This window comes from Hippocampus bargibanti, linkage group LG13 (genome assembly GCF_051943395.1).
Source record: "Hippocampus bargibanti isolate YZ-2025 linkage group LG13, ASM5194339v1, whole genome shotgun sequence".
Classification (NCBI taxonomy): domain Eukaryota; kingdom Metazoa; phylum Chordata; class Actinopteri; order Syngnathiformes; family Syngnathidae; genus Hippocampus; species Hippocampus bargibanti.
The window spans coordinates 8,499,599-8,523,522 of record NC_142746.1 but is presented as its reverse complement, the minus strand read 5'-3'; the positions used below and the strand labels follow the sequence as shown (position 1 = coordinate 8,523,522).

The 23,924-nt window shown below is 42.1% G+C and overlaps 1 protein-coding gene across 5 annotated transcripts in view; it reads right to left on the bottom strand.

Moving 5' to 3' along the window:
* The window catches only part of wdpcp (WD repeat containing planar cell polarity effector), an 83,193-nt gene that overhangs the window by 49,929 nt on the left and 9,340 nt on the right, over positions 1–23,924 (bottom strand). For all 5 annotated transcript variants that reach the window (XM_089012635.1, XM_089012638.1, XM_089012639.1 and 2 more), the window contains 6 exons: positions 14,965–15,055; positions 12,452–12,496; positions 7,367–7,417; positions 4,969–5,039; positions 3,426–3,485; positions 3,120–3,234 (listed from right to left, as the gene is read on the bottom strand). In XM_089012635.1, the coding sequence (XP_088868761.1) occupies positions 3,120–3,234; positions 3,426–3,485; positions 4,969–5,039; positions 7,367–7,417; positions 12,452–12,496; positions 14,965–15,025 (403 nt within the window). In that variant the 5' untranslated portion in view covers positions 15,026–15,055. The remainder of the gene's footprint in view (positions 1–3,119; positions 3,235–3,425; positions 3,486–4,968; positions 5,040–7,366; positions 7,418–12,451; positions 12,497–14,964; positions 15,056–23,924) is intronic.

The window sequence follows — 23,924 nt, the reverse complement described above, 5'->3', positions numbered from 1 at the left end:
GACCGGCACAAGAAGACTTATGTCCCTTTGTGGCTACAGAACAAGCAACTCGCTCAGTAAAAGACTCCCAAACACAAAATGGTCATCGGCACAGCAACATTTGCAAGCCATTAATAATAATAAAAAGATTTTTTTTTTTTCCCCTGAAAAAATAAGTGAACCGCGAAGTAGCGAGGGATCACTGTAATGGCTTTCGATAACATTGTTTTCTGAACGATACCAGGACAAGTATTCACTGTTGAGTACTCACCATGACTAAGAACCAAACACAACCAATAAAGATGATTCTGATTCTGATTCTATTAATGGCTGGACTGGACCTGATACCTTGAAAATATGGTCTCCAACAACCCGATTTGTCCAATGCAGGATTATGGTAAATAAACAAACACACGAGACGTAACATGTGTCTTAATTGCATGTGGCAAGTGTACACCAGTGTTCCTCCTCTGATTACCTACGAGGGCTAATTTAACCAGTGACAGATGTGAGGAACGCTTCTAACATGCTACGCAGCCACAGACAATCCCCATCACCAACAGCCCCCTCGCCCTCCTCCTCCAAACTCAAACTCGCCCGCCCTTGCTCGTACAACCATTATGCTAACAATTAGCACCTCTGAGGCTTTGATTGGAGCACAGCGGTAGGCGGCTGCGCATCTGCGTAACTGTGGGCCTTGAGTGCGCGTGGACTGGAGATGTGTGTCGTGCGTGTGAGGGAACATGCAGAAAACAGTTGTTGGTCTATGGAAAAGAAAGCTTTCATTACCGTACACATGTGCTTTGCGTGTTTGTACTGGTAGGCTTTTATCAAGTGTCTCGAGACCAAGAAGGGAGACAATGTTATGAACAAAGAATTGATACAGAAAGAGACAAACAATTGGCAGATTTGGGCTGCTGCTTATTCTCTGCCGAATGAGGGTGTGTGATGGGTGGCAAGGTAAAGGTTAGGGGGGCAGAGAGGCGGGACCCCCTGGAGGAAAAACACTGATGGATGCTCTTAACGGAAGGCCCCTGGACGCATTACACTAAAGGATTTGCTCGCAATTAGCTAGCAGAGTCGGCTTGCTCACCTGTGGCACCTGTCATGTGTGTGTGTGTGTGCGTGCGTGTGTGTGTGAATAAAGTCACTGAGTGCCATGATGACGCAATGAGATGAACAGTGTGAAGTGACTAGTAATACATACATATTTAGTGACATGGAATTAAAATGGACGCCACATGCCAAATTTTGAGCTCAAAGGTCATGACAATTTACGAACGAGATACGTTCCGAACAGTCGTTCGTAAGGTGAATTAGTTCGTAAGTTGCTTCACTGCCCTATTTTGTATGAAATGTATGTTGAAGGCTCCTAGAAGTATGTTTAAGGTTTATGTAAGTGACCTGTATTGGTTTATACTGGGCTATTCAACAAGATCTTAGATGGTGAACAGATACCTGACGAATGGAAACGAAGTGTACTGGAGCCCATTTTCAAGAACAAGGGAGATGTGCAGAGTTGTAGTAACTACAGAGGAATAAAGTTGATGAGCCATACAATGAAATTATGGGAAAGAGTAGTTGAAGCTAGACTACGAGACGAAGTGAACATTTGTGAGCAGCAGTACGGCTTCATGCCAAAAAAGAGTACGACAGATGTAGTGTTTGCTTTCAGAATGCCGATGGAGAAGTACAGAGACGGTCAGAAGGACTTGCATTGTGTCTTTGTAGATCTGGAGAAAGCGTATGACAGGGTGCCCAGAGAAGAGCTGTGGTATTGCATGAGGAAGTCTGAAGTGACAGAAAAGTATCTCAGAGCGGTGAAAGACATGTATCATGACTGTAAGGCAGTTGTGAGGTGTGCTGTCGGTGTGACAGAGGAATTCAAGGTGGAGGTGGGAGTCCACCAGGGGTCAGCTCTGAGCCCCTTCTTATTCGCTATTGTGATTCACTGACAGACGATGTGAGACTAGAGTCTCCTTGGACCATGATGTTTGCAGATGACATGGTGATCTGTAGCGATAACAGGGAACAGGTGGCGGAAAAACTAGAGATGTGGAGATATGCCCTGGAAAGGAGAGGAATGAAGATCAGTCGCAGCAAGACGGAATATATGTGTGTGAATGAGAGGGACCCAAGTGCAAGAGTGGTGCTACAGGGGGAAGAGATAAAGAAGGTGGATAATTTTAAGTACTTGGGGTCAACTGTCCAGAGCAATGGAGAGTGTGGAAAAGAGGCGAAGAAGTGTGTCCAGGCAGGCAGGCAGGCTGTTTTATACACTTAGCAAAAGTGTATAAAACGGTGGTGAGACCAGCCATGATGTTTGGACTGGAGACTGGAAAAAAGACAGGAAGCAGAGCTGGAGGTAGTAGAGCTGAAGATGTTGAGGTTTTCTTTGGGAGTGACCAGGTTGGATAGGATCAGGAATGAGTACATTAGAGGGACAACACATATTACAGGCTTTGGAGAAAGTCTGATAGGCCAGACTGAGATGGTTTGGACATGTCCAGAGGAGAGAGAGTGACTATATCGGGAGAAGGGTGCCGAGCCTGGAACTGCCAGAGAGGAAGATCAAAGAGGAGGTTTATGGATCTTGTCAAAGAGGACATGAAGGTAGCTGGTGTGCGAGAAGAGGATGCACAAAACCGGGATAGATGGAGGACATCGATTCGCTGTGGCGACCCCTGAAGGGAAAAGCCGAAAGGAAAAGAAAAAGAAAAAGAAGCATTGGTTTATACTGAAAAATAAACATTTGATAAATATATATGCTCTATCAAGATATGTACATGTACAACTACAGAGAGTACTACATATGTTACTATAAAAATGTTCATATGTACCGTTGTTCGTAACTCGAATGGTCGGAAGTAGGGGAGCGCCTGTAATGTCCTTTAAAAACATAACACGTGTCCATATAGCACTAAAGCAGTGATTCATAACCTGGGTTCGATCGAACCGTAGGGGTTCGGTGAGTCGGTCTCAGGGGTTGAAAACTTTAGTGACTAAAAGTTTTCAATGCTCACCTAACTGAATTTTCACTGCAAGTTTTGTTCGACTTCTGAGGCGTTTTCAAGTATTGGCCTCGTATTTATTAAAGTCAGAGACAAGCATTATTGTCACACTGTGTTTCTCTCACTCACCATCAGTCACAGTGTCACCTGGCAGTCGTCCCACTAATGCTCGGTCAATGCACACATGCTCGAGTTGGGGTCCACTAAGGCTCAAGGTTACCAGTATTCCGCTGCTAAGGAGAAGCTACATGCAAGATAGACAAGAAAAAGCATAAAGTGGACACATTTGAAGATGCACTGGGGAGAACAGGAGGAACGTCATCAAGCAAACTGCAGTGATGCGACAAATTTGTAACCTGGCCTGGAAGATGCGGGGGTAATTCTGTGTCACTGGTGTGTGTGTGTGTGTGTGTATGTGTGTGTGTGTACGTGTACCTGGCAACACTGTGTGTTCCTCCATCTGGTGTGAACGCAGGTGTTGGTCTGCAACAGTTCCTGAATGAGAGTGAAAGGTGGACAAAAGAAGACAGGTCACAATCAGTTGAGTGTCTGGAGCAAAGTGGGTCACAACAAAGCATCAACATCACTTTATTTGGGAATAGTAGACTGTAAACCAGAACATAAAGAAATTGGGTGAAATAGTTCTGTATTATTTTACTTTGTGAATATATTATTGAAGAGACTAAGGGGTCAGTGAACAGACTCAACTGGAGACTCTGGAACAGTGCTTCTTAACCTGGGTTCGATCGAACCCCTGGGGTTCGGTGAGTCGGTCTGGGGGGTTCGACGTAGACCCTCTATTATGCAGTATTAGACACTATCAACATGTTAATTAGTTATGACACGCCCGCTTTCCCATCATTGGCTCCAGATGGTCACATGACCAATCTGTGCTGTGGGAACTGTAGTTCGCTTCAATGACGTGCAGTGAGGTTCATGGCTAGTGAGGCCAGCAATGCAAGATGTCTTGGCGTGACGTCACGAACTGGGGGCGGGACTTTCTGAAAAAGCCCAATTTGCAGCTCAATCTTTTGCAGATTTTGGACACTTTAAGTCATTTTTATTGGTGTTTTGCATTTGAATAAAAATATCATACTGCATGTTTTGCGTATTTTAGATGCTATAAAACGTTCTTCTGATGTCAGGAAATAAAAAAGTGACGTCGGTTGTCCTTTAAGCGGAGACTTGCCAACACAAGTCCTACTGCCTACTCTGACTACTTGTGCGTGTGTGTGTGTGTGTGTGTGTGTGTGTGTGTGTGTGTGTGTGTGTGTGTGTGTGTGTGTGTGTGTGTGTGTGTGTGTGTGCATGCATACATGTGTAATGTTAGTCATTGCTGCCATATTCCAAACACTGCTGGGGTGATTGGATGGGTGGAGAGAAGGACGGAGGAGGAGGAGATGGATGGGGCGTAGAGGTAAACTGGGTGTTTCTGGTTTCAGACAATAGTTACGAGTGAGTGGTGCGTGCATGCGTGTGTGTGTGTGCGTGTGTGTGTGTGTGTGTGTGTGTGTGTGTGTGTGTGTAGCCACAGACAGGTTTCAGCAAACAAAGCCAGGTCTGTACTAGTGCCCCAAGTACAGGGGCGAGGGTTCTTGGGGGCGGGTAGTGGGGCGCGTGAGGTTAGAGGAAGGAAAACGAGGAGGAAGAGAAGGATGGAGGAAGGGGAAGGGATGAAGGGGCAGCCAGTGGGTCCCCTGATCCCCTCCAAATATCCACCTCGATGACAGAGCTGGGCCAAAAGAGAGGTGATGAGAGAGTTGAGAGGAGAGAGAACAAACGAGAATGATGGCGAGAGTGAGGGGCAGAGGTAGCGCAGCCGAGTGAATGCCCCTATTTGTTAATCAATCAAGCGTTGCGGAAAGGGAAAACTCCAAAAATCCCCAGAGGGATGGAAGACAATAGCCAGGGGAAGGGGCAGGTGGCGGCCATGTGGGGTTGGGGTGGGGTGGGGGGTTTGAACGGTATAGGCGGACACCTCCAACTCCTTCAGGGAATCGCGTAGCCTCTCCGGACGTTGATTGGCGGGAGTCCATGAGTAGCCTCGAGCTAGAAGACAAAACGATGCCGGAGATCATGTGACTTGAACTTTTTAGCAAGTAGACACTGAAAAGAAAGAGCGAGAGAAGGTGAGAAAGAGAGACTGGAAATGGGGGAAGCATGCAAACAAAATGCAGACTTATTTCAGTTGAATGTGACGGGGTCAGGGTGACGAATAAAAGGTGGTGACAACTCAACCGTGCGGAGAAAAGACGGGAGTCATGCTAATTATGTTCAGCAATTAAATGACGGCGCTATCATCATGTCAGCCAGATTTTTCCTAGCTCATTGCCTTGTGTGTGCAGATGCAGGATTGGAGAACAGGAGGAAGGGGGATTGGAATGGAGTTGCAAATTTGCCAGAAGTAATATCAAAAGGTTAATTTTACAATTGTATATATTTCTGCAAGGTAGCAAATGTTGTCTTAAATTGGATGTAAACCCAAAAGGTTGCTTGTCACATTTAATTTTGCACGAAAGCGGAGAGATTGGACAGAAAATTCATATTATGAGAAGCGAGAAGACGTACGAAATAAGAGAGGCAGTGTTGGGCAAATGCACAAGGAGAGATTATATAGAGCACAGGTGTCAGAGTCAAGGCACGGGGGCCAAATCTGGCCCGCCACATCATTTTATTCGGCCCACGAAAGCAAATCTAACTTGTGAAATTCCACAATGCTTGCTCAAGTCCGAAATAAAATTTCAAATTGTCGTATGTAAACCACAATAACAGTCATTATTTTTTATTTCAGATTTGAAAACGAGTTATCCATTAATTTGGTGTGTGTTCTGTACATATATATATGGAAGGAATGAAACATTCTAACAGTTTTCCCAAATTCCCAAACTAGCCTGCATACTGCTCATTAGCTTGCACGCTTGCTTTCTGCTCTCTCTCGCAGAAGTATATTGATGCGAATGTAGCATGGGGCTTGTCAAAATGTCGCTGACATTTGACTGTTTCATTGATGGTATTGTTTCATTGCAAATTAGAATCACGCCAGAACGTGTACTCTCCACAAAGGCAAAGCCCAAATCGTCCGGCTTGTTCAAAAGGGGTCGTTTACTTGTTTCGACATCAACGGCCACCTCGGTCAGTATCATCCAATCAACATTGCTCAGCCCAAACAAGAAATGAACAGGAAAAAAGTGAGACTATTTAGTTTTATCTGCAAGCCAGAGGCAATCATCAAAAGAGCCATAGATGGCATTGTCCGAAAAAGGAAACATTGATGTTTTTGGTCATATTTCAATTTTGTGTAATAGCACATCCGCTACAGTCAGTGGAGGCAGCTCGCTCATTGCCAGAGTGCATGTTAGATTACATTTTAGATTAGATTAGCCTTTATTAGTCTCACTGTGGAGAAATTGACATTTTACAGCAGCAAAGTTATGAAAGGAAGAAGAAAGGAACGGAAGAAGTAGACAAACAAAACTCAGGAGCTACTGTAAAGGCAGCCACTGGAATATTAAGTCCTCTTCAGGGGTGTACTTACAACAATATTAGAGACAAATCATAGTATTTGTAGTTATTATGGAGTCTTGGGTGGGAGGGTGCAAAATATTTTCTTCTTCTGAGGGCTGAGTGGTGCATAACAAAATAATAATAATAATAATTGTGAAACACTGGTGTAAAAGTATGTTTATCTGCAAACGCAATGTTTTAAAAGTACAATCCAACAATAAAGTGGTTTTCCATTACGGCAATGTGGTCCCCAGAGCAGCTAGCGGAAGCGTTAAGTCAGCCGCTTTCAGCCCGGAGTAGCCAAACGTCCTTTCAAAAACGGGTCCTCGAGGAGGCGCGCGCACTTAATTGCGGTGCACTCAAGTTATCTCCCCGGTGCAACCTCTCGCCCGGTGTGGCGCATATCGCCACGTGTGCAAAAGGCCTCCTTCATGTTCGGTTTCTCCATCTCTAGTGGCCGAGCGGCGAGAGGAAACAGAACACATAATTGAATTTGAGCATCTGCTCGCGGCCGCGTGGAAACGACCTCAGCTTCAACGGCGAGGACATTGGGGGGGCAAGGCGGGGTGGGGGGATTGTTTTTATTTAATGGGGGGGTAATATGCGCAAAATAAAAATGAAGGTTTTCCATTAAGAAAGGGTGTGAGGAGGTAAACAATATGTAAATGCAGGAGGGGAAGGCGTGGTGGGATTGGGGAGGAGGTTGAGGGGGGGCAGCTAGATGAGTGTTCGTCTCCTGATAAGGGTGTTTGTATTCATCTACTGGGTGAGTGGGAGAGTGAGAATAAAAGGCTGTGATTTGCCCAAGATGCTAATACTTGCATACATACAGCTTGGGGAAAAAAATGTAAATAAATTCATATTAACTGTACCTTCAGTGAAATGGACTTTCTCATTGAAATAGTGATGCTCCTGGTGATTGGCTGAGAAAAAAAATAAAAACATTTTTCAAGTTACGATGAAGAGCCCAAGCCCTCCACTCCTGTTTTCATGACAAACCCTTGACTTTCACAAGTCCCATGCACGTTACGGTGAGGACGAAAAAATAAAATAAAATACACAATAAAATGCAATAATATAAAAAATAAATACAATATAATACAATAAAGTACAAAATAATGCAATGCAATAAAATAAAATAAAATACAAAATAATACAATAAAATATAATACAATAAAATACAAAAATATAGAATACAATAAAATACAAAATAATAATATACAATAAAATGCAATATAATACAAAAATAAAAAAAGAAATAACCACCCAACCAAAATTTTTAAAACTTTCGGGCATGGGTTCTTGTAACTTTTTTGCGCATCCAGTGAAAGTGAACATGTCCACCTCAATTTGCACCAATCTGTTGTCAGGGGGGTTCTAACCTTCCAGGGGGCGCTACTGAGTGAGTCATTCATAAATGAGTCATTCATTCCTTCCTAACAATGCAGCTAAAACGCCACCATGAATCCAAGGGGCTGTTTTGGCCAAGCGTGCCTCACCACGGCGCCTTTCGGGCGGGTCGCAGCCAGCAAGACGGTGGGACTGCCTATTTGGAACACCTCCTGGATAAGTAGTATTAATCACATAAGGAGGTGGGGTGGGTAGTGGGGGTGTGGGTGGCAGGCATGCCCAGATACCGGCACCTGCTCAAGGCAAGAGCTGGGCGGGTGTAAGGGGGAGGGGGTGCTATTTGGCTGCAGGGGACCCCCGAAGTGCTCCAATGAGCCTGGGTCTCCCTCTAGTGGGCGTGACAGGCTTGACTGTCAAATACAGAAACACAAACAGAAATTGTGTCAAGGTTTAACGGAGCCAAATGGCAGACCTTTTAAGACACCTTTGATATAAACATAAACCACAAGGAGAGGCAAGGCTCGCCTCACCTGAACTCGTGAAAATAAAATATTCACTTTAATTGAACAACAATTGGATTGGATTTGCCTTTATTAGTCTTGCAGTGGAGAAATGTGCATTTCACAGCAGCAAAGTTCTGAAAGGAATGAAACAACAATGTGACATTTCTAAGAGATTTGATATATATATATATATATATATATATATATATATATATATATATATATATATATATATATATATATATATATATCGCAACAGCACTAATAATGACATCAACAGAAGAAATATTTCCAAAGCAACAAAAAATATTCATCTCCTCATATTCAAGTGTCTCGATATATTAACACAAAGATTTTAAGACGTAGAAAGAGCCCTGTCTCTCTTCTCTGGCCGCTTTTGGCAGGAAATGTCAAGATTTATAAAGCAAAAAAACAATGTAAACATTTTGATAACATTGAACAAAAAAATGAAATAAAAAATAAAATACAATAAGAATTTGGTTCAATTTAAAAAAAAACTATAATTCAGTTTTGGAAATTAAATGGAAAAAAATATACAATATAAAATTTAAGACCTCTTCTTCATTAAATGTTACCACACGGAAAGTGTGACGTGGGCTCAGTATTGGGCTCAAGAAACCTTTTCATCGATATTATGCGAAGAAATATTTTTGATATTCCTTGTCAAGGCAGTATGATTTTTTTGCAGCTGTTGTAGATTGCAGTTCCTGTCATAAAAAATATTTTTTCATCAAATCCGAAAATATTGACATGTGTTCTTATTGTGGGGCATTTTTAATAACTTTGGAAATCTGTCAAATGGTAAAAAAAAAATAAAAAAGAAATCAAATTGAAGAGATTTATGATTAAAATGTCACCACAAGGACATTGTACCACAAATGTAACTCATTCACTGCCAGACGATGTGCAAAAATGTGTCCACTCCAGTGCCAGGCTTTTTCTCATTCTCACTCAAATTTCAGGACCCGTAGAGTATTGAGTTTTAGCACTACATAAATATTCAATGCGACGTAAGAAACCTTCTTCTTTCATCAGAAAAAAAGAGTGAATTCCTTATGTATGGGTTTGGAGTAATATGAGGTGCAAGTGTGGGTGGCTGTACAAAAGGCAAATGTTGCCCCATCGTGGAAGGAAAAAAACATTGCCAAAGGTCAGACCAGCACTTTATCGGCACCCCCGGCAAGAGAAACATAAAGCCGAACAAATTTGGGAATGGCGTTCCACATCATATTTTGAATTCTCGAATACATTCGGAATGGCAGTGAATGAGTTAACATTCCAATTAATATTCATGACACTTTGTCATTTCTTTATTTATCAGAATCAGAATCATCTTTACTGCCAAGTATGTAGAACACACAAGGAATTTGTTTCCGGTAGAACACGCTGCACTAGTATCATCATCAAAAAATTGCAAAGAGGCACTATACAGTTCTATTTGGGTTACTGTTTTGAGTTATGGGCTTGGGGGAAGAAGCTGTCTGCCGGATTTGGTGCGCATGGATCGGTAGCGCCTGCCTGAGGGGAGTAGCTGGAAAAGGTGGTGGGCAGGGTGCGGAGGGTCCACTAGGATTTTCCATGCCCTTGTTTGGATTCTTGCAGTGTGCAAGTCCTCAAGAGTGGGTAGGGTGGTGCCAATGATTTTTTTCCACCGTCCTAACTGTCCGTTGAAGTATTTATTTATTTGTTTGTTTGTTTATTTATCTGGTTATATATTATGAGGAATATGGGCTGCATCATTTACGAACATCAACAGCTGAACTAAACTGAAAAGATGAGAAAATAAATTGACTGGTTAATCATCTTTAAAAACTTTGAAAAAAAGGGTCGTTTGTTAAGCCTAGGAAATCTCATTTAAGATGTCAAGGATACAGCAGACCCAAAACCCCGGACCCTGTCGACTCCACGCAACGGCTATCGTTCCAATCCCTTGTGAAAATATTGCAATACGTTTGGATGTTGATGATTCTTCTTCCTCCTGCCCCTCCCCTCCACCTTCCTGCGCTGTGATATCAAGCCACACTTTAGTGATCCTCCAAATGAAAGGGTTTGGGGGCAGAGCATTGTTCCTCCATTGAAGATTGGAGGCAGAGAAGAAGGAAGCTATTCAGATGAGAGCAAAAAAGAAAACACGCCTCGATTGAAAAAGACTAAAAATAAAATGTGTAGATTGGAGAAATAGGGAGAGGGAGGAAATGGAACACAGCCCAAATCTCTCCACTTATTCATATTTATACATTTACAATTTAATAACTTCATTTATTCAGTGATGTATTCATTTATTTATTGAGTTATTTATTTATTGAGGTGTGAACTTCGCTGCCATTCACTGCCATTCCCAAATGGGGGTGCCGATAAAGAGCTGGCCAGACCTCTGGCAATGTTTTTCCCTTCCACGGGGGGAATCATTTGCCTTTTGTCCATTTTAGTGCATTGTTAGACCTTCAGCTGTTGTTAAAGCACTATATAAATCAAGATGTATTGTATTTTGTACAGCTGCCCCCATTTCAAGCTCAGATAACTCCAGAACCATAAAACTATGGTGTTAACTATTTTTTCTGATGAAAGAAGAGAGTCTAAAGTTTCTTACGCTGAATTGAATGTTTATGTTGTCCTAAAACTCAATATTCTGTGGGTCCTGCAATTTGAGTGAAAATGAAAAAAACCCTGGCACTCGAGTGGACACATTTTTGGACATCGTCTGGCAGTGAATGCGTTAAAATATGGAATTTGCCACGTATGGCTAATTGTGACAAACTGGTTCATGTATATTTCTAGACGACTACATTACTTTTTGTTTTTTTTTTGTCCATTGGTTACTGTACATTACATATTTGTCATTGTTGTCGGGTGGAATGCTGCCCCCCAATAAGAAAATAAAATAAAATAAAATAAAATAAAATAAAATAAAATAAACTATCACCATTCAAGTTGGTATTGTACTTAACATTGCTACATCATATATGTCACGTTGTGCACTAATTTATAATTGAATATGTGCCAAAAACTACACTTGCGAGGAGGCAAAAAGTCTTTCATACCCGACAAAAGTAATTCACTGGGAATGCATAATTTTCTCCAAAACCATATTTCAAAAATGTGACAGGCTGGTTCATCAGTGGACATAAATATTACTTTCATGGCAGGAATTTCCTTTTGCACAAAAAAAAAACAATAAAAAATGTTTAAAAAGTTTACTCTAAAGCCCCAATCAAGGGTTTGATTATTACATTTGCTATTTTGGTAAGTCACAATTTTCAAATAGGCTCAGCAGTTAACTTTTCAAAATCCAAATTGTAGACCATCAGGAGATCATTTCAACATTGCGTATTTCTCCAAACTGTCTGTTGTATGGAAGAAAATATTTAGATATATTTTTAGGACTGCTAGGGCCTGAAAAAATGTTTATTGCAGTACTGTATTGAATATGTAACACTGGTAAAAAAAAAAAAAATAAAGATGACTAGTTCATGGATTTCACTTAGTGCAAGTTCATTTCAGAACGTAAGCCAAGCGCCGAAAAACTTAAAAAAAAAAAAACAATTAAATAGATACTGTAATTGTTAAACTGTCTTAATTGCCAAATATTTTTTGTGGCGTGACACAATGAGGACAATCAACAACTCATATTAGTGATATATGGGTTAAGTTGTAATCATCACATGACTAATATGCCAAACTAAATAAAAAGTTGGGTGGTGAGGACTGGAGCGAAGCCCCCCCAGCCTGAGGCAATACACGGGCAGCCGACACGGTAGGAGGGCCTCTCGCTATGAGATTGAGGACAAAGTCAACAGTTTAGTTCTCCTATCGCTTTACGGCAGGACCCGAGGTCAACAGCGGCAACGCGGGGCCCCGGCTTCATCATCATAAAACCGATCCGTGCACATGTTTTAGCATGTAAATCCCACCCGCTAACACGGCCTTCCGTGTGTATAAAAATGAGCAAAGACACACCTCTCCAAAAAAAAATAAAAGCATATAAGACTTATAAGCATATAAGACTATGTATTGGCATCTTCCGCACACACAAACATAACTTATCTTAAACGCAAACAGAGAGGCAATATAAACACTATTTACCTGGCTCTGCTTTATCGTGGTACTGATACGTGCCAATATCTGTGTCTGCGGGGTGAGAGAGGGAGGGGGAAACAAGGAAGGGAGAAAGAGAGACAGATGAGCATCAGGCTGACAGGGTAAAAAAAAACACAAACAAATCAGCAATTTTTGCACCGTGGGATAAACAATCACTATCAGCCACTGGCCTGTCCCATCTGCCAGCACCGCGCTTTAGATAAGACCACAGGAGGGAGGTGAGACGAATAAGGTAGGGGAGGGGAGGGGGGGGGGGGGTGATGGGTGGGCTGCCGCTGGAGGATTGAAGGGGTCCGGAATGGAAACGGGTGGATGAGGGAGGTGTTTAATAAAGACAAGTGTGCCCATCCCGGGCCATCTGAGAGACTAATTGACACAAACATACACACACACACACACACACACACACACACACACACACACACACACACACACACACACACACACACACACACACACACACACACACACACGGATAGGCAAATTGCTGATCTGTACATTTTTCTGCTCCGTGTTATTCCGGCAGGCCCCAAAAGTCAAGACACATCATTTTTTTATCATGCTACCACTTTTACTGCTGCTGCTGCTAAGGTCACCCAAATGAAACAGGACAGTTCACCTTGTCAAATAGTTTCACAATTGTAGAAATGCCTTGATTTTAACTCAGTCACTGCCAGACGATGTGCAGAAATGTGACCATTACAATGCCAGGGGTTTTGTCATTTTTATTTAAATTCTAGGACGCACAGAATATTGAGTTTTAGGACTACCTAAATATTCAATACAACGTTAGAAACCTTAGACGCTCTTCTTTCATCAGCAAAAAAGCGTTAATTCTCAAATTATAAAGGTATGGAGTTCTAGATGAGCTTGATTTTTTTTTATGAAACATTTTCACAGTTACAGTATACACCCCAGTCTTCTGACATTTGTTATGATGCTTAGAATATCTTTTTTTTAATCTTTTCACTCCCTTGCCCCCCTCTCAAAGTGCTGCTGTTGACTTCAAATTTCCCCATTGGTGGAAGATCAAAGGCTTTCTGATTCTGAAATGAGGGCGGCTGTCCAAAATACAATGAAATACATACTTATCGTTTTATATAGCGCTTTAACAACAGCTTAAGCTGGAACAAAGCGCTAATATGGAAAAAAACATTACCAGAGGCCATGGCCAGCGCTTTATCGGCACCCAAGCATGAAAAAACAAAACAGAACAAATTCGGGAATGGCGCTCTACGTCATATTTTCAATGACGAATAAATAAGTGAATGGCAGTGAATGAGTTAAACATGGGGAACGCGACAAAACCTTTTTGTATTGCACATAAGATGCCTGACATGCCTACAGAAAAACACACAAATAACGGTCTTAAAATTGTCTTGACTGCTTCAAAATTTATTTGTTATCCTTTTATCCATTTTAATACATCAGGATTGTGGGCGCGCATGTGTTCAAAATCGATATAGTATTTTTGTTGTTTGCTGACAGAAAGGCGGGTCACGTCTCAGCGAGCAGGCTTCTTTGTCGAGATTTATCGCGATGCATTTTTTGCAAGATAGAAGGTGGGAGGGGGGTGGGATATCCGTGCCAGCTGGGATACACGCGGGACACACGGAGTCACATTCACATGCCATCATTCCGGCAGGGGAAAAAAACAGGACACTATCTTCCCTGAGAGTCCAGCAGACTGTGAAAGATGGAATGGAAGGGCAAGAAAACAAGAAAATGGTTGAATCGGAGCATTTGGGAGGAGATGGGACAGATAGGTGGTGAGCGCGGGACGTCAACGCAGAAAATGTCAAGCGGGCGGCCAATATCGTTTACTGTACACCTATAAGCAATGGAAGCTACCTGGGTAGACTTTTGAAAAATACGTTCTGATACAAGGTCCTACACTGTAGCTCTCCAAAGGTTAAGAAAAGCAAAAGGCGCCATTGCATGCGTTAACCAACCAAATTAAAATATTTGATCTGATAGTCATGGACTTGAATGTTACATTCGGAACGTTTTGGTGAGCTTATTAGAGATCCCAAAAGAAAGAAATTCCAGGATCAAAGCAAATTTCCAAAGCAAATGGTGTAATGTCTTAAAAATGCCAGTGTGTGTGTGTGTGTGTGTGTGTGTGTGTGTGTGTGTGTGTGTGTGTGTGTGTGTGTGTGTGTGTGTGTGTGTGTGTGTGTGTCTCTGTGTGGTCTTTATGACAAACACAAACACCCCACACCCGCATGTCAAGATGCTTGAGGTCACGCTACACAATCAAGACCGCCATTGACAAACCATTGATCACCGTAAAAGCAACACGAGAAATTCAAGTGACGACAAAGAAGGCAACAACGAGCAGCGAGGGCTGTGGGTGTTGACTGAAAACGCGAACGTACGATGGAGAGCAAACAAAAGTAAGCGATGACAGGCCGGGGTAGAGTGAGGCGCCGAGTGGAGTGAAGCGTCGGCGACGAGAATCGGCAAGTGGCAGAGATCGATATGAGGATAAAAAGTACCTGGGACTTGGAGGGAACTCTTGGTGGACCACAAGTGTAGCTCAGCCAAGCAGAACGCCATCTGACGGCGTCGGCGTAGCCACGTTGCCCCCTGAAGGAAAAGCAACAGAAAAAGCATGTGAGACAAAAAGCACAGAAGGCCGCAAAGGGGTCAAACACGCGAGCAAAACATCATGGCATGAGTGACACAGCAGGTCAAACTTCCACTACGTGTTGGGATGTTCAGTAAGTAAAAACAAATAAATAAAAAATGAAATAAAATAGGATATGATACAACGTTGTATATTGGCCACCTTTTAATGGTTATATTTAGATTTCGTTACCGGTTTTACAATCTTCAATTTTAAGACAGAATCATCCAAAAATACTAAATAAATAAATACATAAATACAATGAAAGATACACCATTGTATTCTTTTTCTGTCCACCGGTTTCTAACCTTCCGTTGAATGCAATGTTTTTTTCTAAATGGGTGACTCAGTGGAACATTGGAACGTACTAAAACATTTATGCAAGTGCAAGGAATGCATGGCGCAGGCGCTTGATTCCAAGAAATGAATGGCAGAGTCCCACTTGCATGTGGATGAGTCTGGTACGGAACCAAGTAGATTTACGAAAAACCGGCACACTAACGACGAGCCATTATCTAGTTTACACCTAAGTAAATAAATCCTCGATCCTTGAAATTGTCCACTCGGGCAGACACTCAAGAGCGCCCCGTTGACCCTTGTGAGTGACAGCTGAGCGGGGAATGCTTTCGCCGCATTCACTAGACACACCCACGGTGCATTTAGAGCAGTGACAACAGCTTTTTTTCACAATTAGATACATTTGGCAATGTTGTCAACAACTAACAAACCCACCCAAAAAAAAGTGACCCGCGGTTATGATGGTGTTTTCGCACGCAGATGTATTGGAATGCTGTCCGCTTTATGTGAACTGCCAACCCTCAAGTGCGCGTCAATCACTACGCGTCCATCATGCGTGAACGACTAAGGCGTCGGCCGTGACTACCTCTCAACGTCAGCCCCGCCTTCGTGCCATTGTAGAATAATGTCAATTTTGTGATCAAAAACATCAGATACATTAATCTAACATAAGGGATATGTTACAGAACCAAATGCAATAATTACAAATTTATGATATGATACGTGTGGTTCGTGTGTACACTTACATTTTACGGTACCATTTTGCACTGACAACACCGAAATTCTGCAGTAAAAGGGTGTAAAAATATATATAACACTCCACAATTTGCACACAAGGCAGTTGTCGGCTTCTCTTTGGTTTTTCATCTCTGAGGAGTTGCTCTTTTCGAGCGCACCTCTTCCCCGTGGTGCAAGAGTGTGTGCAATCTCTCATTTTGCTGCAAACTACTACAAATCCCCACAAAAACACAGGTGAGATAACGTGAATGTACAGGAGAAACGCTACGGCTAGCATGATGAGGCAGGCGACAGCGGAACCAGTTTCGTCACATAAGAGGATTCTTCTGTCCTTCTCCGAAACGCCATTTTTAGAGGGCATCAGCCATTTTGATGTTTGTGTGCGTGTGTGCGCGTGTGTGCATGTGTGCGTGCGCGCATGTGTGTCATTTTAGTCTAGAAGGAAAGGTGTTGTTTTTGATTTTATTACCATTAATTACCTTTCCAGTATAGTGTTTTTATACCCACGACAAAGGTGTATTTTTCTGATACAATTTGTCAAATGTGACTTTAAACCCCCCCTCACCCCCCCCCCCCCACACACACACATACTTTTCCTTTCACATCCTAATATGATCACTTACATCTACAAAAAAAAACATGTCAGTTAAGACAGAGGTGTCAAAGTCGAGGCCCGAGGCCTAATCTGGGCCCGCCACATCATTTTATTGGATTGGATGCACCTTTGCACGACTGTCAACCGCCACGACTCCATTCCATTCCTGTAGAAGTTGTGCGTAACCCCAGCCTCGACTGTAGTGCCTTATAATGTAGTGCGCCATATATTTAGAAAACATTAATATATCTATATATTATATTTGGAATTGTTTTTATTTATTTAAGTTACGCCTTACAATACAATTCAATACAATACATTGGATTGGCTTTACCTTTATTCGTCTCGCAGTGGAGAAATTTACATTTCGCAGTAGCAAAGTTATAAAAGGAAGAGGAAAGTAAAGAAAGAAGTAGAAAACAAAATACTGGAGCTGCTGAAAAGGCAGCCACTCTCGCGGCACCATCTTGAAGTTAAAAAAAACCTCAATAACAAATAACATGACAACACAAAGACACATTTGGATTAGGAATTTAGCATGTCAAGTGCCATGATGCTTGCTAAAATCCAAACCAAAATTGCAAATTCGGTTTGCAATTATTATTATAACTATTATTGTAAACCACAATAATAGTCATTATTCTTGACTTCAGATTTGAAAACTAGTCATTGATTAATTTGTTGTGCGCTCTATATGTAATATGTGGGGAGGATTAAACATTCTCTTGGTTTACCCAAATTCCTAATAGCCCTGGAGAGGAAACCATAACTACAATGTGGCCCGCGGCAAAAAATTAACACCCGTTTTAAAACAGCTTGTTTTTCTGGCTAGGTTTGCATAAGTCTACCCCCCCCCCCCCCCACCACCACCACCATCCGTGCAGCGCTCCGTGGGGGGGTGCAAGTAGTATCCGGAGACAGGGTGGAAGGGGCAGTGCATGAGTGTGTTGTTATTACATTGTTAAAAAAGCTACTTTAACATCAAAGCGGGAGTGGAGGTGGGGGCCACATGACTCCTCTTTCAAAGAAAATGGGACCTTGTCTGGTCTCTGCGTCTTCTTCTGCGTTCTTTGTGTTGACGTTGGTCAATCTGGGTGGTCACATTATTTGAATGTTTGTTCAATATGTGCAACAGGAGTCACCGTCACAGTAAATATTTGAGATGTCACGGGGTTCATGAAATGACACACGGAGGAGACCTTTTTGATTGAACTTTTATGATGTTCCCGGAGATCTTGGAGGGCGGACATTATGATTGGACGTATTTGAAGTTGGGAAGGAGGGCGAGGGTGGGGTGCTAGCGAACATTCTGAAATGCGGTGGTAGTTTTCTTAAAGTGAATAAAGTCACAATGGCAAGAGGTTATCTGGCTTTTTAAGCAGCGACAAGCAGTGGAAATAAAGAGAGGAGATGTTTGAGATAGGTGAAATGGGTTCTTTTTTAGGAATGAATAATTTGCAAAGGTGATTTGGTGATTACCTGGGTGGGGGTGTCTGGACTCAGGCTTTCATACTGTCAATGTTGAGCTGCAGTGTATGAAAACACTTGGGTTTGACATCTTAGAAATTTCTTTCTCAGAGATTCTCTCTTTTCTAGATGTACTCACACCCAGTCTCAGCTCCGTGCTTTGAGCCTGTTAACTCATTCACTGCCATTCACAAATTTATTCGGGAATTGAAAATATGACATAGAGCGCCATTCCCGAATTTGTTCGGGTTTTGTTTTTTTCTTGTTTGGGGGCTGATAAAGCGCTGGTCATGGCCTCTGGCAATGTTTTTTCCTTTCCACAAGGAGGCAGAATTTCCCTTTTTTCCATGTTAGCGTTTTGTTCCAGCTTCGGCTGTTGTTAAAGCGCCATACCAACCAATATGTATGTATAGTGTTGCATTGTATTTTGGACAGCCGCCATCATTTCATCATATAACTTCAGACCTCAATAATTTAGAAATTAACTTGTTTTTTTTCTGATGAATGAAGAGAGTCTAAGGTCTCCGATGCTGCATTGAATGTTTATGTAGTCCTAAAACTGTTTTTTTTTTGCTTTTGTACTCCTTTTGCTCCTTTCCCCTTCCTATCATCACTTTGCTGCTGTGAAATGAAAATTTCTCCACCGCGAGATGAATAAAGGCTAATCCAATCCAATCCATTCCAATCCAAATTTTATACGAGTCCGTCAGACAAGCTCCAATTTACCCAATTGTCTCGCCATATTCTGTTTTCAGACGAGGTTGAGATGCTTGCTGCAGCTTCGGACTATATCACATAGATATTTTGTTTTCCCCTGCCAGATTTATTTGCAGTTCAGAAAATCAACCACAGTGTGAAATAAAGACTCAGGTTGACAAATTTGCAAAAACCTGCCAGTTGTAATGAATATGATTTCCCCTGGTGGAGGCAATTGGAATTACAACATTCAAATCAAGTTATACTTTTGTTTCCAGTAATCCTTCCCTACACTTAACTTGTTAACCGAGCACCTGAGGCGGCAGAAAACCCGTTCCGTTTGAGAACAGAGAGGACCACGTCACATGCGAAGCCCAGCAGCGGCGTATACGCTTACAGGCGACACTAAAGGCGGGTCTTCGTTTTTACGGGAGGCAGGGCAAAGCGGCGCCAAGCAGCGAGCCCAGAGCTGTTCAGTCTCATGGGAGCCCATTCAGAATAGAAGTGACAGACAGGTAGAACAAAATGAGGTGAATACTGCTCAGCAGAGGTGACGGGTACCGTCACTCTGCATGCGTGTGTGTTTTACAAGACACGTCAATCAGCAGCAGCGGGAAGCTGTTCTGTAGTGGCCTTGGGGTAGGTCGTGAGTGTATAAATATAAGAGAGAGGGTGAGAGCATGAGAGCGAGAGAGAGACAGACAAGAAATCGTCTACTCAAAGTTGCATTGTGGGTTCAAGGGGCACGCAGGGGTAAAGAGTTCAGATGTCAAAATGAAGATTTTGTTTTCCACCTTATCAGGTGACCAACGTGTTTTGTTTTTAGGTCAGAAGTTTGTATGAATGGGCAAGAGTCATCTTCAGCTTGTATAAAATGTGACAGTTTTGTCATATTAAAAATACACAAATACTACAATGAATTAAGATATTCAATTAAACTGATATTCTGAAAGGTCCTTTAAGTCAGAATTGCAGCTAAATATTATTTCCCTATAATGACTAACACAATCAGACATTTCAAAATGGATGCCTCACATCTAAAGAATCTGGTCAAATACGTAACAATGTATAATACAGAGAAATAAAATGAATACATTTTAAAAGACTTATACAATACCATCAGCATGATCGTTCATAACTGTCCATGGTTTTTATGTTCCTGTTGTGTTTATTATTTTGCTTTGTATAGACTATTATATGAAGCGCTTTGTTACAGCTGCAGCTGTTGTGAAAGTGCTATATAAATTAGGATGTATTGTATTGTATTGTAAAATTAAATGCTTAAATTTGTAAAGTTTGACAACGTTAAAAGGTTAAAACAAAATTCTGTTATTTCTGAGTATGTGTTGTTAACATATTTAAAGGACAACCGACGCCTCTGGACAAGTTGTGTCCATAATTTGTAAAATCAAATGACTTCTACTGAGCGCATTTTACAAAGATTCCACTGCATATAGCTATAGTAGACGTTTTAAGACTTGCGCTGAATATTCAGGAAGTCTTGTTTTTGAGTTGGTGACAATTCCTGACGTCACGTCGCGGAAGGAACGCCCCTGACCGAGAAAGAACACACAATGCATTTTGCGGTACTTTGTTTGGTCTGAAAACTTCGTGTTGATCCGTGTTGATGGCGAAATTAGAAGGAAAACACATAAATAACGCGATGGTGAATCGTTGTGTGTTGCACCAAGACAACTATTTGATATTCGCTGACAAAAATTCCCAGCAGACAAATCAGCCAATTTCCACGCAGCTTTGTCGCCATCTTCTGCATTTTTTGGGTGCTACATTTCTGTTCTGATGCCTCAAAATGACACGGAATAAATTATTTCATCGATTGCAAACATGGATGCTTTCCTCTTCAGAACTATTTGAATCGTTTACAAAACTGGATGAGTAACAAGAAAGCATCTTCTCCGAATCTGAAGCCATTGTTTTGATTCTCGAGCAAGGCAAGACCTCCTGACGTGACACCACGAACAAGGGAGCAGGACTTTCTGAAACTGGCCACTTCCGGGTTCAATTTGAAGTAGTTTTTAGACACTTTAAGTCATTTTTATTGGTGTTTTGCATTTGACTAAAAATATTATCCTGTGTGTTTTGGGTATTTTAAAACGTTTTTCTGGTGTCAGTTAGGAAACAAAAAAGTGGTGTCGGTTGTCCTTTAATCATGGTTTTATTGTCAGCGTCGACTTTTAAAGGGTAAAAGAAATAGTATTAAAATTGTAAAAAAAATAGAATGAAGTGACAAAAAAATGGCATGATAGATTAGTAAAATTAAATTGAGACATGATTAGAACATTTTGGAAAACAGTTTTTTTTTCCATATTGATTTTTTTTCCTCCATCTTATATCTCAATGTTTGTGAGACTTTTTATTCAGTTTTCAAAATTACATCTGCAATATAAATAAAAGTAAACACGTTGTTTAAGGGACTTCTCTGCATTCCAGATACGTTTTGAGATGCTGACCCTTCGCCGCAAATATAGGATGACCTCATAAATTTGACTTAATTCATCCAAAAAGCAGGACTCTCAGTGCAAAGCCCAAACACCTTTAAACATGATCTGGTGACCCCCGAGTGAGAAGAAGAGCATGTTACAGAAGAGCTGGCGAGGAGGGAGAAGGGAGAAGGACTCGGCGGAGATGAAGAGGAGGCTTTTTTTTTAAGCACAAGTGTAAACGTCATTAGAGGACCTAATGGAAGGGAGAATGTGGGAGGGGGGGGATAAGGAAAACTCACTCTGGCAGAGGTATTTACCCAACGCCTGGAGCAGAAAGACAAACAGGGCCACAGTAATGACGGAGAAAGAAAATGTGTATGGAAAGGGTGGCGGGGGGTGATGCAAAGGAAGTAAAAGTGAGGAAGACATCCCGCTTGATGATGCCTTCAACATGTTTGTAACCATGCAAATCATTCTGAACATTCACACACTGGGCCAGTAAGGCTTGTTGCGCCCTCCTGTTCCGCTAATAGTGCTAATCCCAGGAAAGCTTTTTTTTCCTCGCTAAAAGCTGGTCCTATCTGTGCCTGCGGCGACGCCCAAGGGCATGAAAGGCAATACTTCCACAGCAGTTGCACAATTGTCAGGGCCGGCCGGCTTCAAAGAAATTCTGGGCCGCCGTGCGCCTCGGCGGTGTCGCTGCCCTGTCGCCTGGCGATGTGACGCGTGTCACTTTGACACGTTGGGGTTTTTGTTGACGCTGTGGGATTGTCTGCTCCTAAAGCCGCTCACACCCCTTACAATCCCCATCATTCGTCCGACACCTTTTGGCAACAAACGCTACCGTTGAGGCCGATTTTTTCAAGTCACGAAAGTTTGGAAACGGCAAGGTGCTCAGGACGGAGCCCCTTTGGTTTGTCACTTACAATGATGATCCGGCCCTGAGGCTTTGAGTGTGAGACCAAGTGCGGATGCGACTTATACTAAGGAGCAATTTATGTATGAAATTATGAACACATTATTATCTTCGTCAAGAAGGCCCAGAGGTCGAGTGGTTAGCGCGTTTGCATCACAATGAAGAGGTACCGGATTTGTTTCATTAGTAGATTTTGAATTTTATTCAAATCTACGGCGTGCATTTATTACCTTTGCTTTGTGAGAACCGGACACAGAAAAATTACATGAAACGGCTCCTGCACGGGAGGAAGCAACCAAATTTCAAAAATCACCTCACCGAGTTCTTGTATTTTCTGATGTACAAGGCGCCCTCCAATGAATGGTGCATTTTCAAACTTTTTCCATATAGAATATAAGATATATAAGAGCGTCGATGCATATGTGGAACTATCGCCGCTTGGAATTGAAGCGGATTTACGTGGGACAGGAGATGTGAGACAATCTCTTTTTGTCAATGGGTGCACAGCTTCTGTTTGCTTTCAAAACTAACCGTATAGCAGACGTGCACATTCCACCATAACGTGGCTGATCCACTGGTGAAAAGGAGACTTTCATCTTCTCCTATTTCATCTAGAACTGCTTAATTCAATAAAGTGCGTCTTGTACTCAACATCATAGAGTACATGGGGAAAGTTGTTAAGATTGCACAACTGTCCTTGTTTGTTCTGTTGTGTCTATTATTTTGCTTTGTGTTGACTGTTATGTGAAGCGCTTTGTTACAGCTGGAACTGTTGCAAAAGCGCTATATAAATTACGATGTATTGTATAGAATTGTATTGTATAAGGTGCACCGAAGTATATGGTGCACCTTCAATGACAACAATATAATATATGCATATATCAAAGTTTAGTAATGGGACTCCACCAGGGGTCAGCTCTGAGTCCCTTCTTATTCGCTATGGTGATGGACAGGCTGACAGACGATGTTTGACAATAATCTCCTTGGACCATGATGTTTGCAGATGACATTGTGATCTGTAGCGAGAACAGGGAACAAGTGGCGGAGAAATTAGAGATGTGGAGGTATGCCCCGGAAAGGACAGGAATGAAAATCAGTCGCAGCAAGACGGAATATATGTGTGTGAATGAGAGGGATCCAAGTGAAAGAGTGATGCAAAAGGGAGAAGAGATAAAGAAGGTGGAGGGTTTTAAGTACTTGGGGTCAACTGTCCAGAGCAATGGAGAGTGTGGAAAAGAGGTGAAGAAGCGTGTTGGAAACGGCTGGAGAAAAATGTCAGGTGTGATGTGTGATAGAAGGGTTTCAGCTAGGATGAAATGAAAAGTGTATAAAACGGTTGTGAGACCAGCCATGATGTTTGGACTGGAGACAGTGCCACTGAAGACAAGACAGGAAGCAGAGCTGGAGGTAGCAAAGCTGAAGATGTTGAGGTCTTCTTTGGGAGTGACCAGGTTGGATAGGATCAGGAATGAGTACATTAGAGGGACAACTCATATTAGAGGCTTTGGAGACAAAGTCAGAGAGGGCAGACTGAGATGGTTTGGACATGTCCAGAGGAGGAGAGAGAGTGACTATATCGGGAGAAGGATGCTGAGTATTGAACTGCCAGGCAGGAGATAGAGAGGAAGACCGAAGATGAGGTTTATGGATGTTGTCAAAGAGGACATGAAGGTAGC